Here is a 16,369-nt window from a genome sequence, read left to right as displayed (position 1 = left end):
TAAACATTTAAACATTTAACTACTATGTTCAATATAAATATATATCCAAAAGTATATGAACATAAAGAACAACAACAATGACAATATATTTGAGATATTAGTGCAGAAGATTACTGTAATCAGACCTCTTTGTGGGGTTTCAAGTCTCCCATTCAACCCAACACTGTACCCACAGAAGGATCCCTGTCTTTGTCGACTGAATAATCCAAAATTTAAATTAATATCCTTTTGTTTTAGCCATTATGCTCAGTGACTTTACAAACTAAATATGGAATCTATCCAACGTTATAATTTGTCTGACTTTCCCAAAATATTATCTTTATGTCATGTCTTTAGTGTATAGCATTTTTTTTATATGATGATTTTAATGTAAAGTGTCTTTGAGAATTCTGAAAAGCGCTCTAAAAATAAAATGTATTATTATTATTATTATTATAATTGTTATTATTATTATTATTATTATTATTATTATTATTAATTATTTAAACTTTTGTTTGAAAAACAAACAAACATGAATGTAGTATGAGAGTTATTTTAATACATCCATGGTAAGAAAAATATATAAATTAAACAATATGTATACGATAAAAATACAGGCAATATGGAAAATAATATAAATTAATTAAGCCGCAAAAGGGTCTACTACAATCATAATATAAATGTACTAAACATAATATAATGTACTGTCCATTGTCTCTTGGGGGTTTAGAAAGGTAGGGTTAAATGGAAATGAATCATCAAAACATTTTTGTAATGGTGTTCTTTTTGATTTGATCGATCACATGCAATAACTTATAAATTAAAAAAATAAACCATTTTAGTTTAGCTTTAAGGATTTTTTATTATGAAACAGTATAAAAACAGGAAGTTGATTTTTGCGTAGACTGCTGCGTGACGTAATACGTAAATAAGTTGCTCAAGCTTCTGCTGCCTGCTCGGAAGGTTGTTTTCTTGTTGTCTTCCTTGAGCTATAATTATCTCTCGCCTCGGTAATATTAATGACAATGCTAAAACGACATACAAACTCTTGGGGATAAAACGGAAGTGACATTTTAGTGGAAACATTAGGACATGCCATCTGACTTTGTAACGTAACTACAAAGTAAGCCCCGTGTGGACAACAAGCCGAGTCGTTCGTCAACCAGCTAACAGGGGGAAGTTAGCACCACACATCTCCACACCGTGTGCTGTTCATTCTCACTTTATCGTCCATTTCGTTTTCCTCTGTTGTCGGCCTTTACATTCTGTCACCAAGTTCAGTCCGTGGTTTCGCCAGGAGAGGATGAACTGGCTTTTCCCCCTGTCCAAAGGCTCCGGACCTCTCCCTCCTCTGAACAGCCTACAGCAACAAAGACAGCGGCAGATCGAGTCACTGAAAGCCGCTCACCCAAGGTAAAGTGAACGGCTACCCGGGTCACATCAAACTACCCCCTGGGGCTGCTGGTTAGCTTAACACAGCGCTATTTTTGTTGAAACTCAGACTATGGTCACTACAATATCTCCTGACCACTTAACTCACGTAAATCAAGCAAAGATGTTGACTGGGTTTACACACACAGCTAATGTTTACCTAGCATAGCTAGCCGCCAGGCTCTCAGCTGAGTCAGGGGAACAACGTCAGGCTTATACAGGTTATAACCTAGTGTTTCGTGAACATTGTTCCCTGCAATGCTGTGTCAAAACAATACACGTGATATTTTACATTAACCGACGACCACTGCTTTGACATGTCCTCGTGTGATCGCCGAAAGCCTAATTGTTGCTAGTCTCTCCTTGCTAACACACGTCGGGGCGCTGTGTTAGCTGGCTAGCTAATCAAGTCAGCCCGTCACTGTGTGCAATGTCTGTTCGTATAGGGACGATGACACGAGTTGGAGCTGGCTGCTGCTGTCCTGTGGCCATGCTAGTGTTTACCACGACAACGTGTCACGCATTTGGGTTTAAGAGGAGCTTGCTAATTCGACGTGGCGATTAAAGTATTAGCCTTTGTCTACTAAGGAGCGCTGTCATCTCGGTGACACTTTGGTTTGTCTTACTGTCGTGTACTGCCGACACGACAGGCTGTTCTATGAGTACATGTCTTGTCAACCAGATGCATTAAACTCAGTGATCTCCCTCCTGATGTGAAGTATGTGTGTGACAAAGTAATGGGATTACACACTGCGTTTGATACGGATGTGAAGTTGATGGGAGTGAAAAGGCTAATGTGTTGTGGTGACTGCTGCTCGTGACATGGCAGTGCTAAAGGAATACACAGATGAGAGAAGATTATTACTAGTTTTAAATATAACACTGTACTGTGCGTGTAAAGCGAGGGCTTCTTGACATGCAACTCTCTTTTGTAGGGGTAAATGTTTTTTTGCTGGGTATGTTGTGTAAGGTATAGATTGTTTTAAAAACTGATGTTAATATTGGTACCAATACCAGCATTACTACTCATTGAATTTCTTTGCGGTTGACGAAAACTCTTTGAATTGATGAATGCAGTCAAGCAAACAGTTATGTCACTGGTGGGTCATTGCCATGCAGAGGTAATAAAATGAGACAATTATCAGCATTACAATATATTTGCTGATACACTTTGTAATGTTATTTTGCTAAGAAGTAGAGGTAATGGTTGTGGATAGGCATTAAAGGCCTCACTTTAAATATCTTTGTTATGTTGTTTTGTGGGGAATTAGAGGTATTGTGTGATGATACGCATTTTAAGGCCTCTCTTTATTACTCTTATGTCTCTTTCCAAACCAGCAGAATGTTCATAAACATGGATGGTAGACGTGCAATATGTTTTCTTAATGTGCTGATCATGACTACAGATGCAAGAGTTCTGATTATGTGTTTCTGTTTCCCACACAGTCTCGCAGAGATCCAGAAGGATGTGGAGTACAGAATACCATTCACAGTCAACAACTCCACCATTAGTGTTAACATGTGAGTACAACTTTGCCCGTACAGTCGGAGTGACTGACTTCTCATCAAACGTTTTTTAATCAATAAACTTGTATAGTTGAAATTACAAAAACATAACAGTTAAAAAACTAAAAAACATTTCACATAAGGTTGAACCACTATTATTATTTTGAGGGTTAAAAGTTGTATTCCCTTTTAATAATTTTTTATCTCCATTTCCAACCAAACATATAGAAATGCATTAATCCCAACTACTGCGTATAACAACACAATGATTTCAATATGTTGTAGTAACAACACATTTCTATGCCAGTGTGGAGTTGAAGAAGAGGAGGCAACAGCATCATTCCATATATTCACAAGATAGTTAGAGAAGAAACGCAGGAAAGGCCACTTAGCAATCAAAACAACATGTCTCACCGGCTTCAGTCCCCACAGCAGGAACTAGTCATATTCTGTATGCTCCTTAGAGCTGTTCGTGAAAGACTTCACCATCTTCCATCCAGTGGCTCTAAGGCTGCCAATTGTAAGAACATTGGGGCTGTACTTTACAGGGACATATGGACATGACACTACCACAATACTGTATTACAATATTGCTCACATATGTTGTAACTTATGTATCATTACTATTGTATCGTTACTGTGATTCCTGAAAGCTGAATCTCTTCTCTTTCCTCTAGACTGCTGCCTCCTCAGTTCCCCCAGGAGAAGCCGGTGGTTAGTGTCTACCCCCCTGTTGGTCATCATCTAGTCGACGGCAATAATGGCACCATGATCACTAGCCCCCTCATCACTAATGTAAGTCGTTTTCTAGGGTTTCTTGAGGAGCTTCCAGGAATGTTCAAGGAGTTCAGTTGGATCAAGTGGTTGGGTTATTCCAGATCTGCAATGTAATTGACTCATGAAAGCCACCATTGGCACATTAGTACGCTGAGTAGATGGCAGTGGTGTATGCACACTAAAACAGATGTCTGCTTTACAGAGATGCACCGATATTAACGAAGGATATCGGTCTGATACTGACTCAAATAGCTGGATTGGCTATCGGATAGCATATTTTAATTAATAACAATTCAGTACATTTATATAATATGTAAATAATAATATGTAAAATCAGACTTTCAGCACCCCCATCAATCCCAAATGGAATGATCCTTTACTTTAAAACAGCAGCCAAATCAGACTCGTTGGATCAAATAGTCGACTATTAGGGGGTCACCCCTATTTCATAGAGAGCTATGTTAATAGAAACCCAGTAATAAAACACAGCTCACGGACAGTATTACTGTGGCAGCAGTGTGTTAGGATGAAAAGGAAGGTTGTTACTCATAGCTGAAACTAAAATGTTGAAATCTGACTAAAACTGAGATGAGTGATTCAAAGTAAGGTAGTTTCCACAGCCGACCAGTAGGTCTTTGCAAGATTCAGACACATGTGGAAATAAAGAAAGTCAGTGTGCTCGCAACATAGAGCCTGTTCTCTCACTGTGTGGGTTTTCCAGCCTTCTCCTAAATGTCCCTGATAGCCTGTAGCAACCTGACCTTCATTTTTTAGCTAGCTCATGCTTAAGTTGCATAGTGTTATTCTCACTTTCCTTGAAACGTTTTCCTTGTTGTGTATGTTGCAGTTTGGGATGCACTCGGATCTGGGTAAGGTCATTCAGAGTCTGCTGGACGAGTTCTGGAAGAGTCCTCCTGCCTTGATGTCCACTGGCTCGGCTGGCTTCCCATAGTGAGCTTCCCCTTACATTCAAGGACACTTCAGTTGTCTCTCAGTACTTTCTCATCATGCTTCATTACAACAGGAAGTCCAGGTGTTCTGCAAACTGGGTCTCGTTTAAATAATTTTGCCATGATTTTTTATTTTTTATTGGGTCTATGCATTAAGAAAGTAGCCCTACAAAGCAGTTGATCATTAGAATGTAAATTTGGGACAATACCAGGTGACTTTGTTTGGCCTGTGTCACAATTGAAAAGTTCTGTCCATTGATTACCTCGTGTCCCAAGTTCCTCACAATGAAGCTGGTAAATGAACTAATCATGGTAAATAAAACTAATAAAGTAAGACCCCAGCTTGTAAAAATATTTTTTTCCTGCTACAATTTCCTCTAGAAATACATTTGTAATGCTTGCATCAAATAATCCTATTTCCTCCGGCGTTTACCCAGCAGTATGTACAAGCAGTCAGGCATGGCGCCTTACCCCACTCAGGCTTATCACTACGGTCCTCGTCATGTGGGCCCCAGTCACACGCCACCTCCTGGTCCAGGCCCAGCTCCAGCTCTCATGCCTCACCCAGGGATCGATGGTTCCCATGGGCCCCCTCGAGCTCCAGCCCCATACGGCCTGATTTCTGACCTGCCGCTGCCGGTTCCTACTGGAGACTCCCAGGTAAAATGATAATGGACATTGTACACAACTGCAGCTGATTGCTCGGGCTCAGACAAATCTAGTGTTGGCATAAATTCCTTGAAGAATATGACGTGCTGATACTACTGCTGTCCATTTCAGGCTGGACTGAACGGACACATGTACAAGATGCCGGAGATTCCTGAGACTTTTCCTGAACTCTGTGACTTGAAGTAATGTGTTCCCAAATATTGCCAACTTAAACATCTTTTATATTTCATGAGACATTGTGTAAGCATGTTATAATGTCAGGTGGAACATTCTGTTGTACCCGTTAATGTCTTTGTTCTCTATGTCTTTGTCTACCCCCTCATAGTCTGACCCAGTTGTCGGAAATGACAACTGATAACGAGGATGTGTTGCTGGAGTTCTTTGTGAGTTTGCCACAACTGAAACAGATCACCAGTGATAAAGAAGAGCTGGTCACCAATATAGTGGACATGGCTAGTAAGTTCCTCCAAGGTCTTGATAGTCAATCATGAAAGGGACGTGTACATTTAGTTGAGCTTTATAAAGATTTGTGCGTCCCTGTTTGTCACTTACAGAGAAAAATCTTCAGATGGAGCCACAGCTGGAAGGAAAACGACAAGAAATGCTCTACAAGGTCAGATATTACATCCAGTCGCTTGTGCTCTCTTTCAAACACACACACACACTATGAACTCATGCACGCTATTGTCTAGCAGCTTGTGATGCCTGTTTTTGTCCGTTGACAGTATGAACAGCTGACTCAGATGAAGTTGGCCTTTGAAACAAGGCTGCAGAGACAGCATGATCTCAGTGAGGTGAGAGGCTACACCAGTGATACTCAACCGTTTTTTTTAATTCACAATGAAAATTATTTGATTCATAATGGGATATGTGTTGTAGTTTTAATGTAAAAAAGGTGCCAGAGTGCATTCAAAATGTACAAAATAGACGAATAGAGCTTGTTCATAAAAAAAAAATGGTGCCTGACACATCAAGCAACCGCTGAATATAAACTTCAGTCCAGCATCGGTCTCCTACTCCACATTATGCTCTCCCTCTCAGTCAACCAAATGACCACATTGTTTTACCGTGTCAAGCAGCTAAACTTGTCTTGACACGCGCCACTAAAAAAATGTGTGTCTTTCTGTTTCTTACTTTTGTGTTTTTAATCCCCACTAGAGTTGCAGCCTTAGTACTCTACAGGCTCGGTTAAAAGTTGCAGCCCACCAGGCTGAGGAGGAGTCGGAGGAGACGGCTGAAAACTTCCTGGAGGGACGCGCAGACATTGACGAATTCCTGACCAGCTTCATGGAGAAGAGAACGGTGAGAAGTGCTGTATTTGTGTAAAAATAACCGTGATACATTTTCTGTTTTGAGTCTGAATGTGATCCGAACTTATAGTTACATTTTAGGATGAAAGATGCTATGACTGTTTGTGTGTTAATCCACAGCTTTGCCACAGCAGAAGGGCCAAAGAGGAAAAATTGCAACAGTCCATCAACACACATGGACAGTTTCCTCCCAGCCACTAAAACACAAGGTAGAAACCACACATGACTGTCATTGTTCTCTTTGTGGAGGGACACTGGTGGTTCTTAGCTGACTGTTTCACAACAGGCAGCCCTTGTGGTTGCCTCCAAAACCGCTTTGTTGTTGTCATCTCTTCATTCTCCTTCTTACTTCTTACATTTGGTCCTCAGGTGTGGTGTTTTCTCAGCCAACTGCTGCCAACTTAAAGAATAAAGACATTTGATGGGACAAAAAAAGCACACTGAGTCAACAATGGGCACTTTGGAGAAATAGGAAGACAGTGATAGCAATTGTGGGCAAAAAAAAAAAAAACGAAGCCCACTGTCCTCGGATCTGGACTACAAATACTGTTGAAGTTGGATTGTGCGAAAGCAAGACGGAGAATCCATTGAGTCACCACAAGAGGCCAACACTGGGAGAATAAGTGACACATGCCTAGCTTTTCCAACCACATTATTAAGGATTGATCACACCGTGGATAATTTCTATTGCACATGCTGTTTGTTCAGTTTTGACTTAACAGTAATGATGAGTTTTGTTTCTTTCCTGAGTTTATACCACAATGCTAAATAAGAGCAACCCCTGCACCGGATCAGAGAGGTTGCTGAGGTGAACTCATCTGGAAAAAAATACAAATTGTTTTACGACAGGACTCCCAATTTTACTTTTTTTTTTTTTTTGCGGTGAGCAAGTAAATGTCCCTATAGAATAATTGTTTAAATGCTAATGTCGGTGTCTATACTTCCATCTCTGAGATCATTGTCAAGACCTTGCTTTCTTATTCCAGAAAGGTCCTGAAGGACGGATAGAAGAACAACCTTTGCCTTGCAAATCTGCTGTTAACTTGATTTGATTGTTCTAGATGTTGAGATGAAACTCAGCATAATCACATCAACAAGTCAACGTAATCTCTCCAAGGCATTCCTGATTTGTAATTAAACAACTCAAATTCAAATTTCTCCAAAAAAAAATAGAAGCAAGGACGGGGCAGTGTTGTCAGGGGAGTTTGAAATTTAAACTCTGCAAATGACAGTGGTCGAGTTTATCAAGTTGGTGTGTTTGCCCCTTCAGTAATGACTTGAACACAACCTCGACATCAGTGTGTTTGCACAAACATTAGTCATTTGATTCAATCAGGCAGTACTCTAATTCTCATAGTGTTTTTAACATCATAATCGTTTTTATCCACTGTACCTCAGAAAGAAGAGTCAACATAATCCAAATAACAAGCCTGGTTACTGGTCAGTTTTGTTTTTTTTATACATTTTTTGGTTTAGGTTCGTGGGGGGATAATACAATGTTTCCTGGAGGTTTATCATAAACCTTTTCAGACATTGACCAGTTTAACAAACAGGTTATGTAAACTGAGGTTATTGGGATATCCATATAAACGGTTTGCCTTTCACATGAATCAAGGTATTGGGGCACATGTAAACATGCTGATAATGATGAATACCATTATAATAACCCGTCTATTTTCTGACACCTTGTGAACTTGAAATAGTTGACTGACTCTTAACTGAAGAGCCTGAGAAGATTTGGGATAATGTTGCAGTAAAACATGATGACATTGGATACTGTATTTAAATAATGTTAATAATAGGCTATATTGTAATCAAAGACTCAGACACCTTGTATTATATGTTCTTATTTAATTTGTTAGTGTAATAAAGCATTTAGAATAAATCTTGTTTGCTGTTTGACAATCACTATTAGCACTCTAACCATGTTGGGCAACGTTGAACGATTTATTTAGATCATAGCACTAATACTGTAACACTTGATGCATTGTCTTATTATAATAGTAATTCATTAAGTTCAGGATATGGACATTTCACAGCTTAAGCTCGTGACTCTACCATATGACAATCACAGTTTCTCAGCAGCACTAAAGCACAATAGTCACTTTGAAAAATTAAGTTCATGTAGATTGCAATACTAAGAAATATACAGTTGACTTCATCAGCAATTTATTATCTACTGTAAGTATATATATCTTTCCAAACTGACTTGCTGGTGTGTGTCACAAGTCACAATATGTCTGCAAGCCAGTCTTCTGCCGGAGACATTAACATAACATTGTCACCATTACTCATTGACATCCATCTTCTTCTTTTTTGCATTAATTTACGAATGGGAAATATATATATATATATATATATATATATATTTAAAAATTAATAAATTAAAATATTGTTTTCTGTATTTTTCTGTTAATTTCCCCCTTAGCACTAAAGCATCAAGTGAGAGAATTGTGAAGATGTTGAGTTTACATTGCTATGAATACAAGCATGGGTGAGAATATAACAACATTATGTTCAGTGTTTGGCAAGTTTGTTTTGTTTTTTTGCGGCACAATGGTGCACAGGTGGCGGTAATCCACCACGCCAACTACCGGAAGTCGTCACGGAGGAGAAGAAGAAGAAAGAAAAATAACAGGAAGCGTGGATTACAGGAGGGTAGTTCGTAAACCTGCCCGCGAGTTATTTTGACTTTAGAAGCTCGTTTCTGCTAATTATTCAAACTTTAATTCGCTGGAAAGATAAACCGCAAATATCCTTGATCAACCATTAATCGATACAATCTTGGCACAGGTAAGCAACTGTTAACGGTTAGGTTAGCTTAATTTAGCTAACGTTACTGCGCGGTTGTTGAAGCAATTGATGTAACGTTAACGTCAGCTTGCTAAATTACATATAACTGTTAAAGCTCGAGACGAAGTCACAAACGTCATACTGTGTACTTTAGTTAGCCACCGATGTAAGTTATTGGGCCATGGTCTTCATTGTGAAAACATGTATCATGACCATGTAAAGTTACGTTTCTGTTTGGTTGTTAACGTTAGCTGTCCGATAATATACATAGGGACGGCTAACATTGAAGCATAGTTGCAGTTTTTATCTATACTGAAATGTGACCCGTTGGATTGTTTTTTGCTAAATACCCGTCACTAAAAATGGTGAGTCCTTGGGCGTCTGTTGTCTTTATGTGCATTGGATAGTGTGGTTGCTTGTGTTTAACACTACTTTACCTTAATATCCAGTTATCACTATATTGTTAGTATAACACTGCAAGCATCTGCGCTCTGTTTTGTCTACATCAGTCCAGAGACATGTCGAGACAGATGGGAGACAGCCATCGACGGTTCCTACAGACCATGATGGCCAACGGCATCGTTGATGATCAAGGCGCGAGGACGCTCTATCAGTATTGTTGTGAAACCCACAACGGTGAGTCATTTTATATGCAGTTTGTAATGTGATCGATCCAGAATAAGTCGAGTTCACCTCTGTATCAGGACATAGGATTTACAGCAACAATAGAAGTATGCGCCTAAGTATACGCACTTTTGTCTGCTTCACATTTGCTTAACTGTTTCACCTTTTTGAAGTTGAACTCAATGTTTCCACTGCCTTTTATACTGACACTGTTTATAAACTTCATGAACACAACTTTCTGGGAATATGTTAGCTTTTGGGCAAATACTTAACCATACAATTGATTAGGAAAATGTTAATTTAGACAGAAATTAATTTCCATAATGAAGAACTTCTTTGCTGCTCATTTGCACCATTGTATACTTTATGTTTATGTTTTTAATGGTGTGTCTTGTTATTTATATTGTGTGTACCTTTGCTGTGCTTGGTAGAAGCCAAAGACAAATTTCCACTAAGGTGGACAATACAATATGGGTTGAAAAGCACAAGAAATAATTAGAGGAGTTGATTCTCACAAAGTTTCTTTCTTTTTTTGCAGCACAGCACGCCCCCGACAAGCTGGATGATTTCATTGATGCCATCAACTCAAATCTGCAGCCTATGTTCATGCAGATTAGAAAAGGGATGTCTGAAGACAACGGTCACCAGTTCTACGCCTTGGTAAGTTTGTGTTTAAGTCTTCTACTGGGACTGCTCTGTTTCCTGAATACACAGAACTAGGGATGTGAAGCACAACTGAAACGTTGCTTTGCCTGCATGTTCTGCAAAGGCGGTGGGATTGATTGGGACTGTTTGAGAACCACATTATGTTGTGATAATTTATCATGAATGGTCACTTAATTCAGCTTTAATGGCCACAAAATACATCGACACATTTTTTGTATCTATTAGTTTGAGTAGTTGCTCATTGGGGGATGACATATATATATATATATATATATATATGTATATATATATATATATAATCAATTTGAAAATAGTTGTACATTGAATTGATTTGTAAACCTGTAATGTCTGTTGTCAATCGCTTGTAATTTAAGGCCATCTTCTGATTGTTACAAAAAAAAGATGAGGACCACTTTTCCAAAAACGTGGTTGTAAATATGTGTTGTGCCACTGTCGGCTGTAATGACCACAATAAATATTCTGCGTACTCTCAACTATCACTGCCGGTCATTATGGATCAGGGTCATATTTCCTCACCAGACACTTTGGCGCTTTTGCTGGCGCAGGGTCGTCTCCCACATAACTTTTTCATTTTGATACCGATCCATTTTGTGTCGCTGCATCCAAGGGACTGTTAGCTAGCAAACAGTAAAAATGCGTTCGTCTCTACCTGATGATGTGATTGTTGAGGTGATATTCAGATGTAACTGGTCATTGAAATAACTATCTTTGTAAATTTCCAAATAAATATAGATTCTTTATTTAATCTATGCATTTGGCAGTACCTCCGCAGCCCACCTGATGGTGCTCTGCTGCCCACCACTAGGAGGCATTGTTAATCCCTGTTTTCCTTAATTCCTGTCCAGGTGAACATGACCGAGACTGCTGTCACCAGAATGTCGTCAGATTATGCCGACAATGAGCTGGAGCTCTTCAGGAAAACGGTGAGTTACATTTACAGAAGGAAATCCTGCTTATCAACGTTTTGCAATCACTTACGTCCAAAGCTTCTTTTTCAGCACAGTTCTGACATATATTTTAAAACATTGGGCTATAATGAAAAAATAGTAAAATAATTGAAAAATCAGATGACTATAGATGGATGCAATGCAAACCTGTGAAACAGCCTTGTAATAAAATACTACATTTGTAGTAGTATACGTCTCTGATTTTAGCACAGATGTTTGGGCTCTGCCTTCTTCAGTGTGTGAAGTGTGTCGTGGCTAACTTGAGCTGCTCTGATTCAGATGGACCTGATCGTGGTCTCTGACAATGGCTCAGCCTCTTCCACTGACATTCTGAACAGCGCCGACACCCTGACCACCAAAAAGCTGAAGAAGAGCGAGACAGAGCACCTCTTGAACCGACTCGTGCACGACAAATGGCTCAGTGAGGTAAAACACGGTTTTTCCAACAGGATGTCAAAATACAATTTAGGACTTAGGATGTATTTAACATCGATTTAGCATTTTACTCACATTTCACGCCAGTTGGGGACACTTTCATAAAGGACTTCAACTTAATCTGGCTTTATTTCAGTCAGCCATTTTCAATAAGATTGATATTGGGGATGTCTATTATCGACCCGCTGTAAGTGAACCGGCTGTGTTTCTGATCCCTGTTGGGAAATAAGGTTACTGAGGGAGGGTTTTGCGATTCAGTGGGTTGAAAGTTGTCAAATATTAAATACGATTGCTGCCTAAAAAGTATTAATAGAAATAAACAATACCGTCTTAAGCTAGGCTATCATGATTGTAGCTTTGACACACTTGTTCATATATGTTTGTTTTCATCATTTGTAATGTGGATTTATTTTTCAAATCGTCGTATTGAAACACTTCTTGCTCTTTGTTTGTTTATTTTATTCGGTGTGTAATTGATTTCTGTTCATTTATGTAGAAACGGGGTGAATACACTTTGTCCACCAGATGTATTATAGAGATGGAGCCATACATTCGTTCAATGTATCAGGAGCAAATCAAAGTGTGCCACATCTGTCACTACATCGCCTTCAAGGTAAATGTTCCCTCTGTTATTTATTATATACTTTGTGCCCTGTGATAAATACCTGAATGAAATGAATCGGGTTAAGTTCTGTCATTTAGAAACTCTCAATTTTATAATTTAAACTTTAAAGGCAGTGGCTTTACAGATATCTGCTTTTTCCTCAATGTGTTGATAAAAGTATGAAATCAAATGTTTTAATTAAATTAATAAATACAATTAGATAATTGTACTATTTTAAGCTGTCTGGAAATAAGAATCTGAGGAATAAAAGATATGATTATAGTTTAATAGGGAAGTCACACAGACTTGCTCTTGAGTAACATAAATATGAATGATCAATAATACATTTTATAATTTAATGATGTGATTTTTATGTGTTTTTGCAGTGCAAACACATTCATATGTAATGGCTATCTGTCTTTGTGGTTTTTCCTGTCAGTTTAAGTTCTATCAAGTTTGTATTTCCTGTTGCGTTAGAGTTTTTTTTTCCTTGCATTGACGTTGGTTGCTTTTTGTAAACAGTCCCTTTTGCATTGGTTCAGCTAATGTGTGACAAGCCTGATCTTAACAAAATGAGTACACCGTATTTATCTGAATAATTTTTTTTTTTCAGTGCCAAATTTGTGAGAATCCTACTTGTGGAATAAAAATACACAACCCATGTGTGGCCAGATACTTCAAAGGAAGAGCAGAGCCGCGGTGTCCAGCTTGTGAGGACTTCTGGCCACATGAAATCCCCGGTACTTATTTACACACATATTAGACCTACCATCATTACATAGATGCACGTTTAAATGTCCTACATGCAATTACTACATGCTTCCTAAAAACTGCCATCTTCCAGATGTGTTCCCAGGATGTTTTGCTTTTCAAAGATCACATTTTATATATTTATATTTTTATAAGTGTAAGTAAATTATATTAGAGTGACGCGTATTAATACGTAGAATGAAAATGAATAGATGTATGAATGGCAAGTGACTAAAACCAGAAATGCTGTCTGCTTGTATGTTTCATATATTGATTGTTCTGTACATTACAGAAGTCAGACGACCCCAGTCTCAGTCCAGAAGATGAGGACTTCAAATGTCTTCTTTTTTTTAAACTTGTTTTGTCTTCAATTTAACTTTGTTCTAAACCAAACTGTAAATATACATTTCTTTATAGTTATATTTACACAAATAAATGAATATATTTTCACTGAAATGTCTTCATTATGTTTAAACACCATCATCAAAAACTAAATATAAAGCAATTTCTTATTGTGCTATTTATATACACAATATATGTTTGTTTTTGTTCTTTCCCTGTAGAGTAATTTTCCTCCCTTCTATAAGAGACTTAAAGAACATACTGAAGCTTCTCAAGATGTAATGTTAACACATTTATTGTTCTTGATCTCTACAGAACATGCAGCTTGTGTCATCCAATTTAAGTCTAGATTCTTAATCTGATAGAAAACAGGCTTTACTATCACAAGAGCATTAACAGTTTTACTAAACCAGGGGAGATAAATATCAGTCTGCTGTTAAACATTTCTCTCATAAAGTGGTTATGGTTTGGACATTAGTTTTGCATTGCTGCTGAATCCTGACATTCATGATTCACACAGTACCTCAATAATTCTGTGTCTGAGACAATAATATACATTTTCACTCAACAGTCAGAGCTAGAATCTTTTTTTTTTTTTAATATACAGTATATATATATATCCTCAATACTCAACTATCTCGGGAAAAATAACAAGTTTCAAACTCTCTGTTGCTAAATTCCAAATTGTGCCTTCTATTATCTTCTAATGGCAGTATTTTATACAAAGTCCTTGTGCATGAACCGAGCCCAAACCACGCTGGAAAAGTTCACCTTTTGGGAGCCCATCAGGTTCAGTGTTTTAAGATCCTTACAGGCTATACAACCTGCTGACATACATTAGAATGCATGTTTTTTTCACAATTTCACTTATAAGGGGATGTAGGTCATAAAAAAAAAAAAGTGTGGAGTGACTTTAAATTATATTTTCCTGAGAGGAGTTCTGCTTAAGTATCTTCAGAGTAACAATTGACTTTATAGCTTTTCTAAACCATGGATAGAAAAAAGCATATATGAGTGGGTTCAAACAAGAGTTAAAAAACAACAGCCAGGACACAATGGCCCAAGATGAAGCATTGTTTGAGATGTCCTGTCCTGCTAGAGAGGGGTAGTAGTACGGACAGAAACTCATCAAAAACACCAGTATGACAATACCCAGAGTCCTGGCTGCTTTTCTCTCTGATTTCTTTGCAGTGACTGTAACTGCACCGACTGCTGTAATATGAGACTGCATGGCACGCGCCTGAGACACAGCCACCAAAAACACTCTCATGTACAAAATCAGGATGACTGAGCAGGGGCCGATAAACGTGAACACAAGGTCGATGGTGCCAGAGACATAGCTAATCACCACCATACACTCCCCATAGCAGGAGTTTTGTCTGTCTGGCTGCCTGAGATGGTCCTTTAAAATCAGCCCGTTGTAGAGGAACGAGCCGGCCCAGCACAGACACACAGACAGCTCAATTCTGCTGCGAGTGATTTGGATGGGGTACTGCAGAGGATAACAAATGGCTACAAAGCGATCGATCGATATGAGCACCATGTTCCCCACAGAGGCAGAGGTGAGACTGAAGCCGACAATGTAAGACAGGGCGCACATGAGGTCGCCCAGCAACCAGCAGGTTTCTATGAATCGCACCGTTTCCACCGGCATCACCAGCAGCCCGACGAGGAGGTCTGAGATGGCCAAGGAGAGCAGGAGCAGGTTGGTGGGGGTGTGAAGCTGTCTGAAGTGGGAGATCGAGATGACAACCAGCAGGTTGAGAGCGACAGTGAGCACAGTGATGAAGAAGAGCAGTGTGTACAGGAGGACGCTCTCAGTGCGAGGACGCATTAAACCCCTGCAGGACGAGTTGAGGAGCTGAGGGTAGCAGAGCTCTGCTCCCTCCAGGCCGTCCATCATGCAGTGCTCAGAGGAGGGGATGACCTGAACCTGCTGAGCTCAAGCAGCTCTCTGAACCTACGAGACACAGTGCAGCTCACTTATCTCTGATGCCACTCCACCCTTCCTCAACTCCCCAGTTATCCTCCTCATCCTCCTCTGCTTTTGTCAGTCTATTCCTCCCATCTCTCTTTTTATCCCACGTGACATGAAGCAGCACATTAGTTACTGATGGAACGCTTTTCTCGAAACTGCAAGGCTTTGTCTAAGTTTTGTTAAAGTCACATCAAGCCCTTTCAATAGCAGTAGCTTGGTTTCCAAAAGTCAAATTAAAAAGGGGACTCAAGCCCCCCCCGGCTGAATCCGGCCATCTTAGAGTCTCTGGTTGGGGTCCTGGGAAGATACTGCCTCTGGCCTCTAGTTCTACTGGAGACTTCAACTCTCACATGAGAAACGTTGGAGCAACCTGGAAGGGGTTGATTGGGAGGAAAGTCCTGCCCGATCTGAACCCGAGTGGTGTTATATAGTGATATATATTTTTATTTGGTACAAGAACACCTTAGGACAAAGATTGATGACCGACTTTGTGATTGTATCATCAGCTCTGCAGCAACAGTTACCTCTGCTGCCTGGTAAACGATTACTTTGACCAGTCTCCGCTGCAATTAATTAGTGATCAGGAC

At 39.2% G+C, this 16,369-nt stretch overlaps 3 protein-coding genes across 4 annotated transcripts; 2 read left to right on the top strand and 1 right to left on the bottom strand.

Annotated features, from left to right (window-relative positions):
• The first annotated feature begins 932 nt into the window (after positions 1–932).
• On the top strand, positions 933–8,501 carry vps37a (VPS37A subunit of ESCRT-I). Of its 2 annotated transcripts, none has more exons than XM_079159960.1 (12): positions 933–1,392; positions 2,857–2,931; positions 3,594–3,711; positions 4,541–4,644; positions 5,084–5,303; positions 5,424–5,494; positions 5,638–5,768; positions 5,867–5,925; positions 6,038–6,106; positions 6,471–6,614; positions 6,743–6,831; positions 6,992–8,501. In XM_079159960.1, exons 1-11 carry the CDS (start codon positions 1,283–1,285, stop codon positions 6,821–6,823), a joined length of 1,182 nt encoding a protein of 393 aa, XP_079016086.1. In that variant the 5' UTR covers positions 933–1,282; the 3' UTR covers positions 6,824–6,831; positions 6,992–8,501. The 2 variants fall into 2 exon arrangements, with proteins under 2 accessions (XP_079016086.1, XP_079016085.1); XM_079159959.1 differs by having other exon boundaries at positions 5,081–5,303.
• A 777-nt stretch (positions 8,502–9,278) lies between these two features.
• Positions 9,279–13,862, top strand: nsmce1 (NSE1 homolog, SMC5-SMC6 complex component). Its single transcript, XM_079158821.1, has 8 exons — positions 9,279–9,415; positions 9,925–10,051; positions 10,578–10,699; positions 11,572–11,649; positions 11,953–12,099; positions 12,605–12,721; positions 13,326–13,452; positions 13,755–13,862. The coding sequence occupies exons 2-8, from the start codon at positions 9,934–9,936 to the stop codon at positions 13,787–13,789; spliced, it is 744 nt and encodes a 247-aa protein (XP_079014947.1). The 5' UTR covers positions 9,279–9,415; positions 9,925–9,933; the 3' UTR covers positions 13,790–13,862.
• An 855-nt stretch (positions 13,863–14,717) lies between these two features.
• On the bottom strand, positions 14,718–15,707 carry LOC306696537 (trace amine-associated receptor 13c-like; the record flags this gene model as incomplete). The annotated part of the gene is made up of 1 exon (XM_079160190.1): positions 14,718–15,707. One exon carries the CDS (start codon positions 15,705–15,707, stop codon positions 14,718–14,720), a length of 990 nt encoding a protein of 329 aa, XP_079016316.1.
• Positions 15,708–16,369: the final 662 nt, after the last annotated feature.

Source organism: Pholis gunnellus (genome assembly GCF_910591455.1).
Source record: "Pholis gunnellus genome assembly, chromosome: 5".
NCBI classification, from domain to species: domain Eukaryota; kingdom Metazoa; phylum Chordata; class Actinopteri; order Perciformes; family Pholidae; genus Pholis; species Pholis gunnellus.
This window is presented reverse-complemented; position numbering and strand designations above follow the sequence as displayed.

Excerpts from the sequence above, each read along its gene's own strand:
- vps37a (XM_079159959.1), top strand. The coding sequence starts at position 1,283 with ATGAACTGGCTTTTCCCCCTGTCCAAAGGCTCCGGACCTCTCCCTCCT. Across the intron at positions 5,926-6,037 it reads GACAAGAAATGCTCTACAAG|TATGAACAGCTGACTCAGAT; the intron begins GTCAGATATTAC and ends GTCCGTTGACAG. Across the intron at positions 6,615-6,742 it reads GCTTCATGGAGAAGAGAACG|CTTTGCCACAGCAGAAGGGC; the intron begins GTGAGAAGTGCT and ends GTTAATCCACAG.
- nsmce1 (XM_079158821.1), top strand. The coding sequence starts at position 9,934 with ATGTCGAGACAGATGGGAGACAGCCATCGACGGTTCCTACAGACCATG. Across the intron at positions 11,650-11,952 it reads TGGAGCTCTTCAGGAAAACG|ATGGACCTGATCGTGGTCTC; the intron begins GTGAGTTACATT and ends GCTCTGATTCAG. Across the intron at positions 13,453-13,754 it reads CTGGCCACATGAAATCCCCG|AAGTCAGACGACCCCAGTCT; the intron begins GTACTTATTTAC and ends TGTACATTACAG.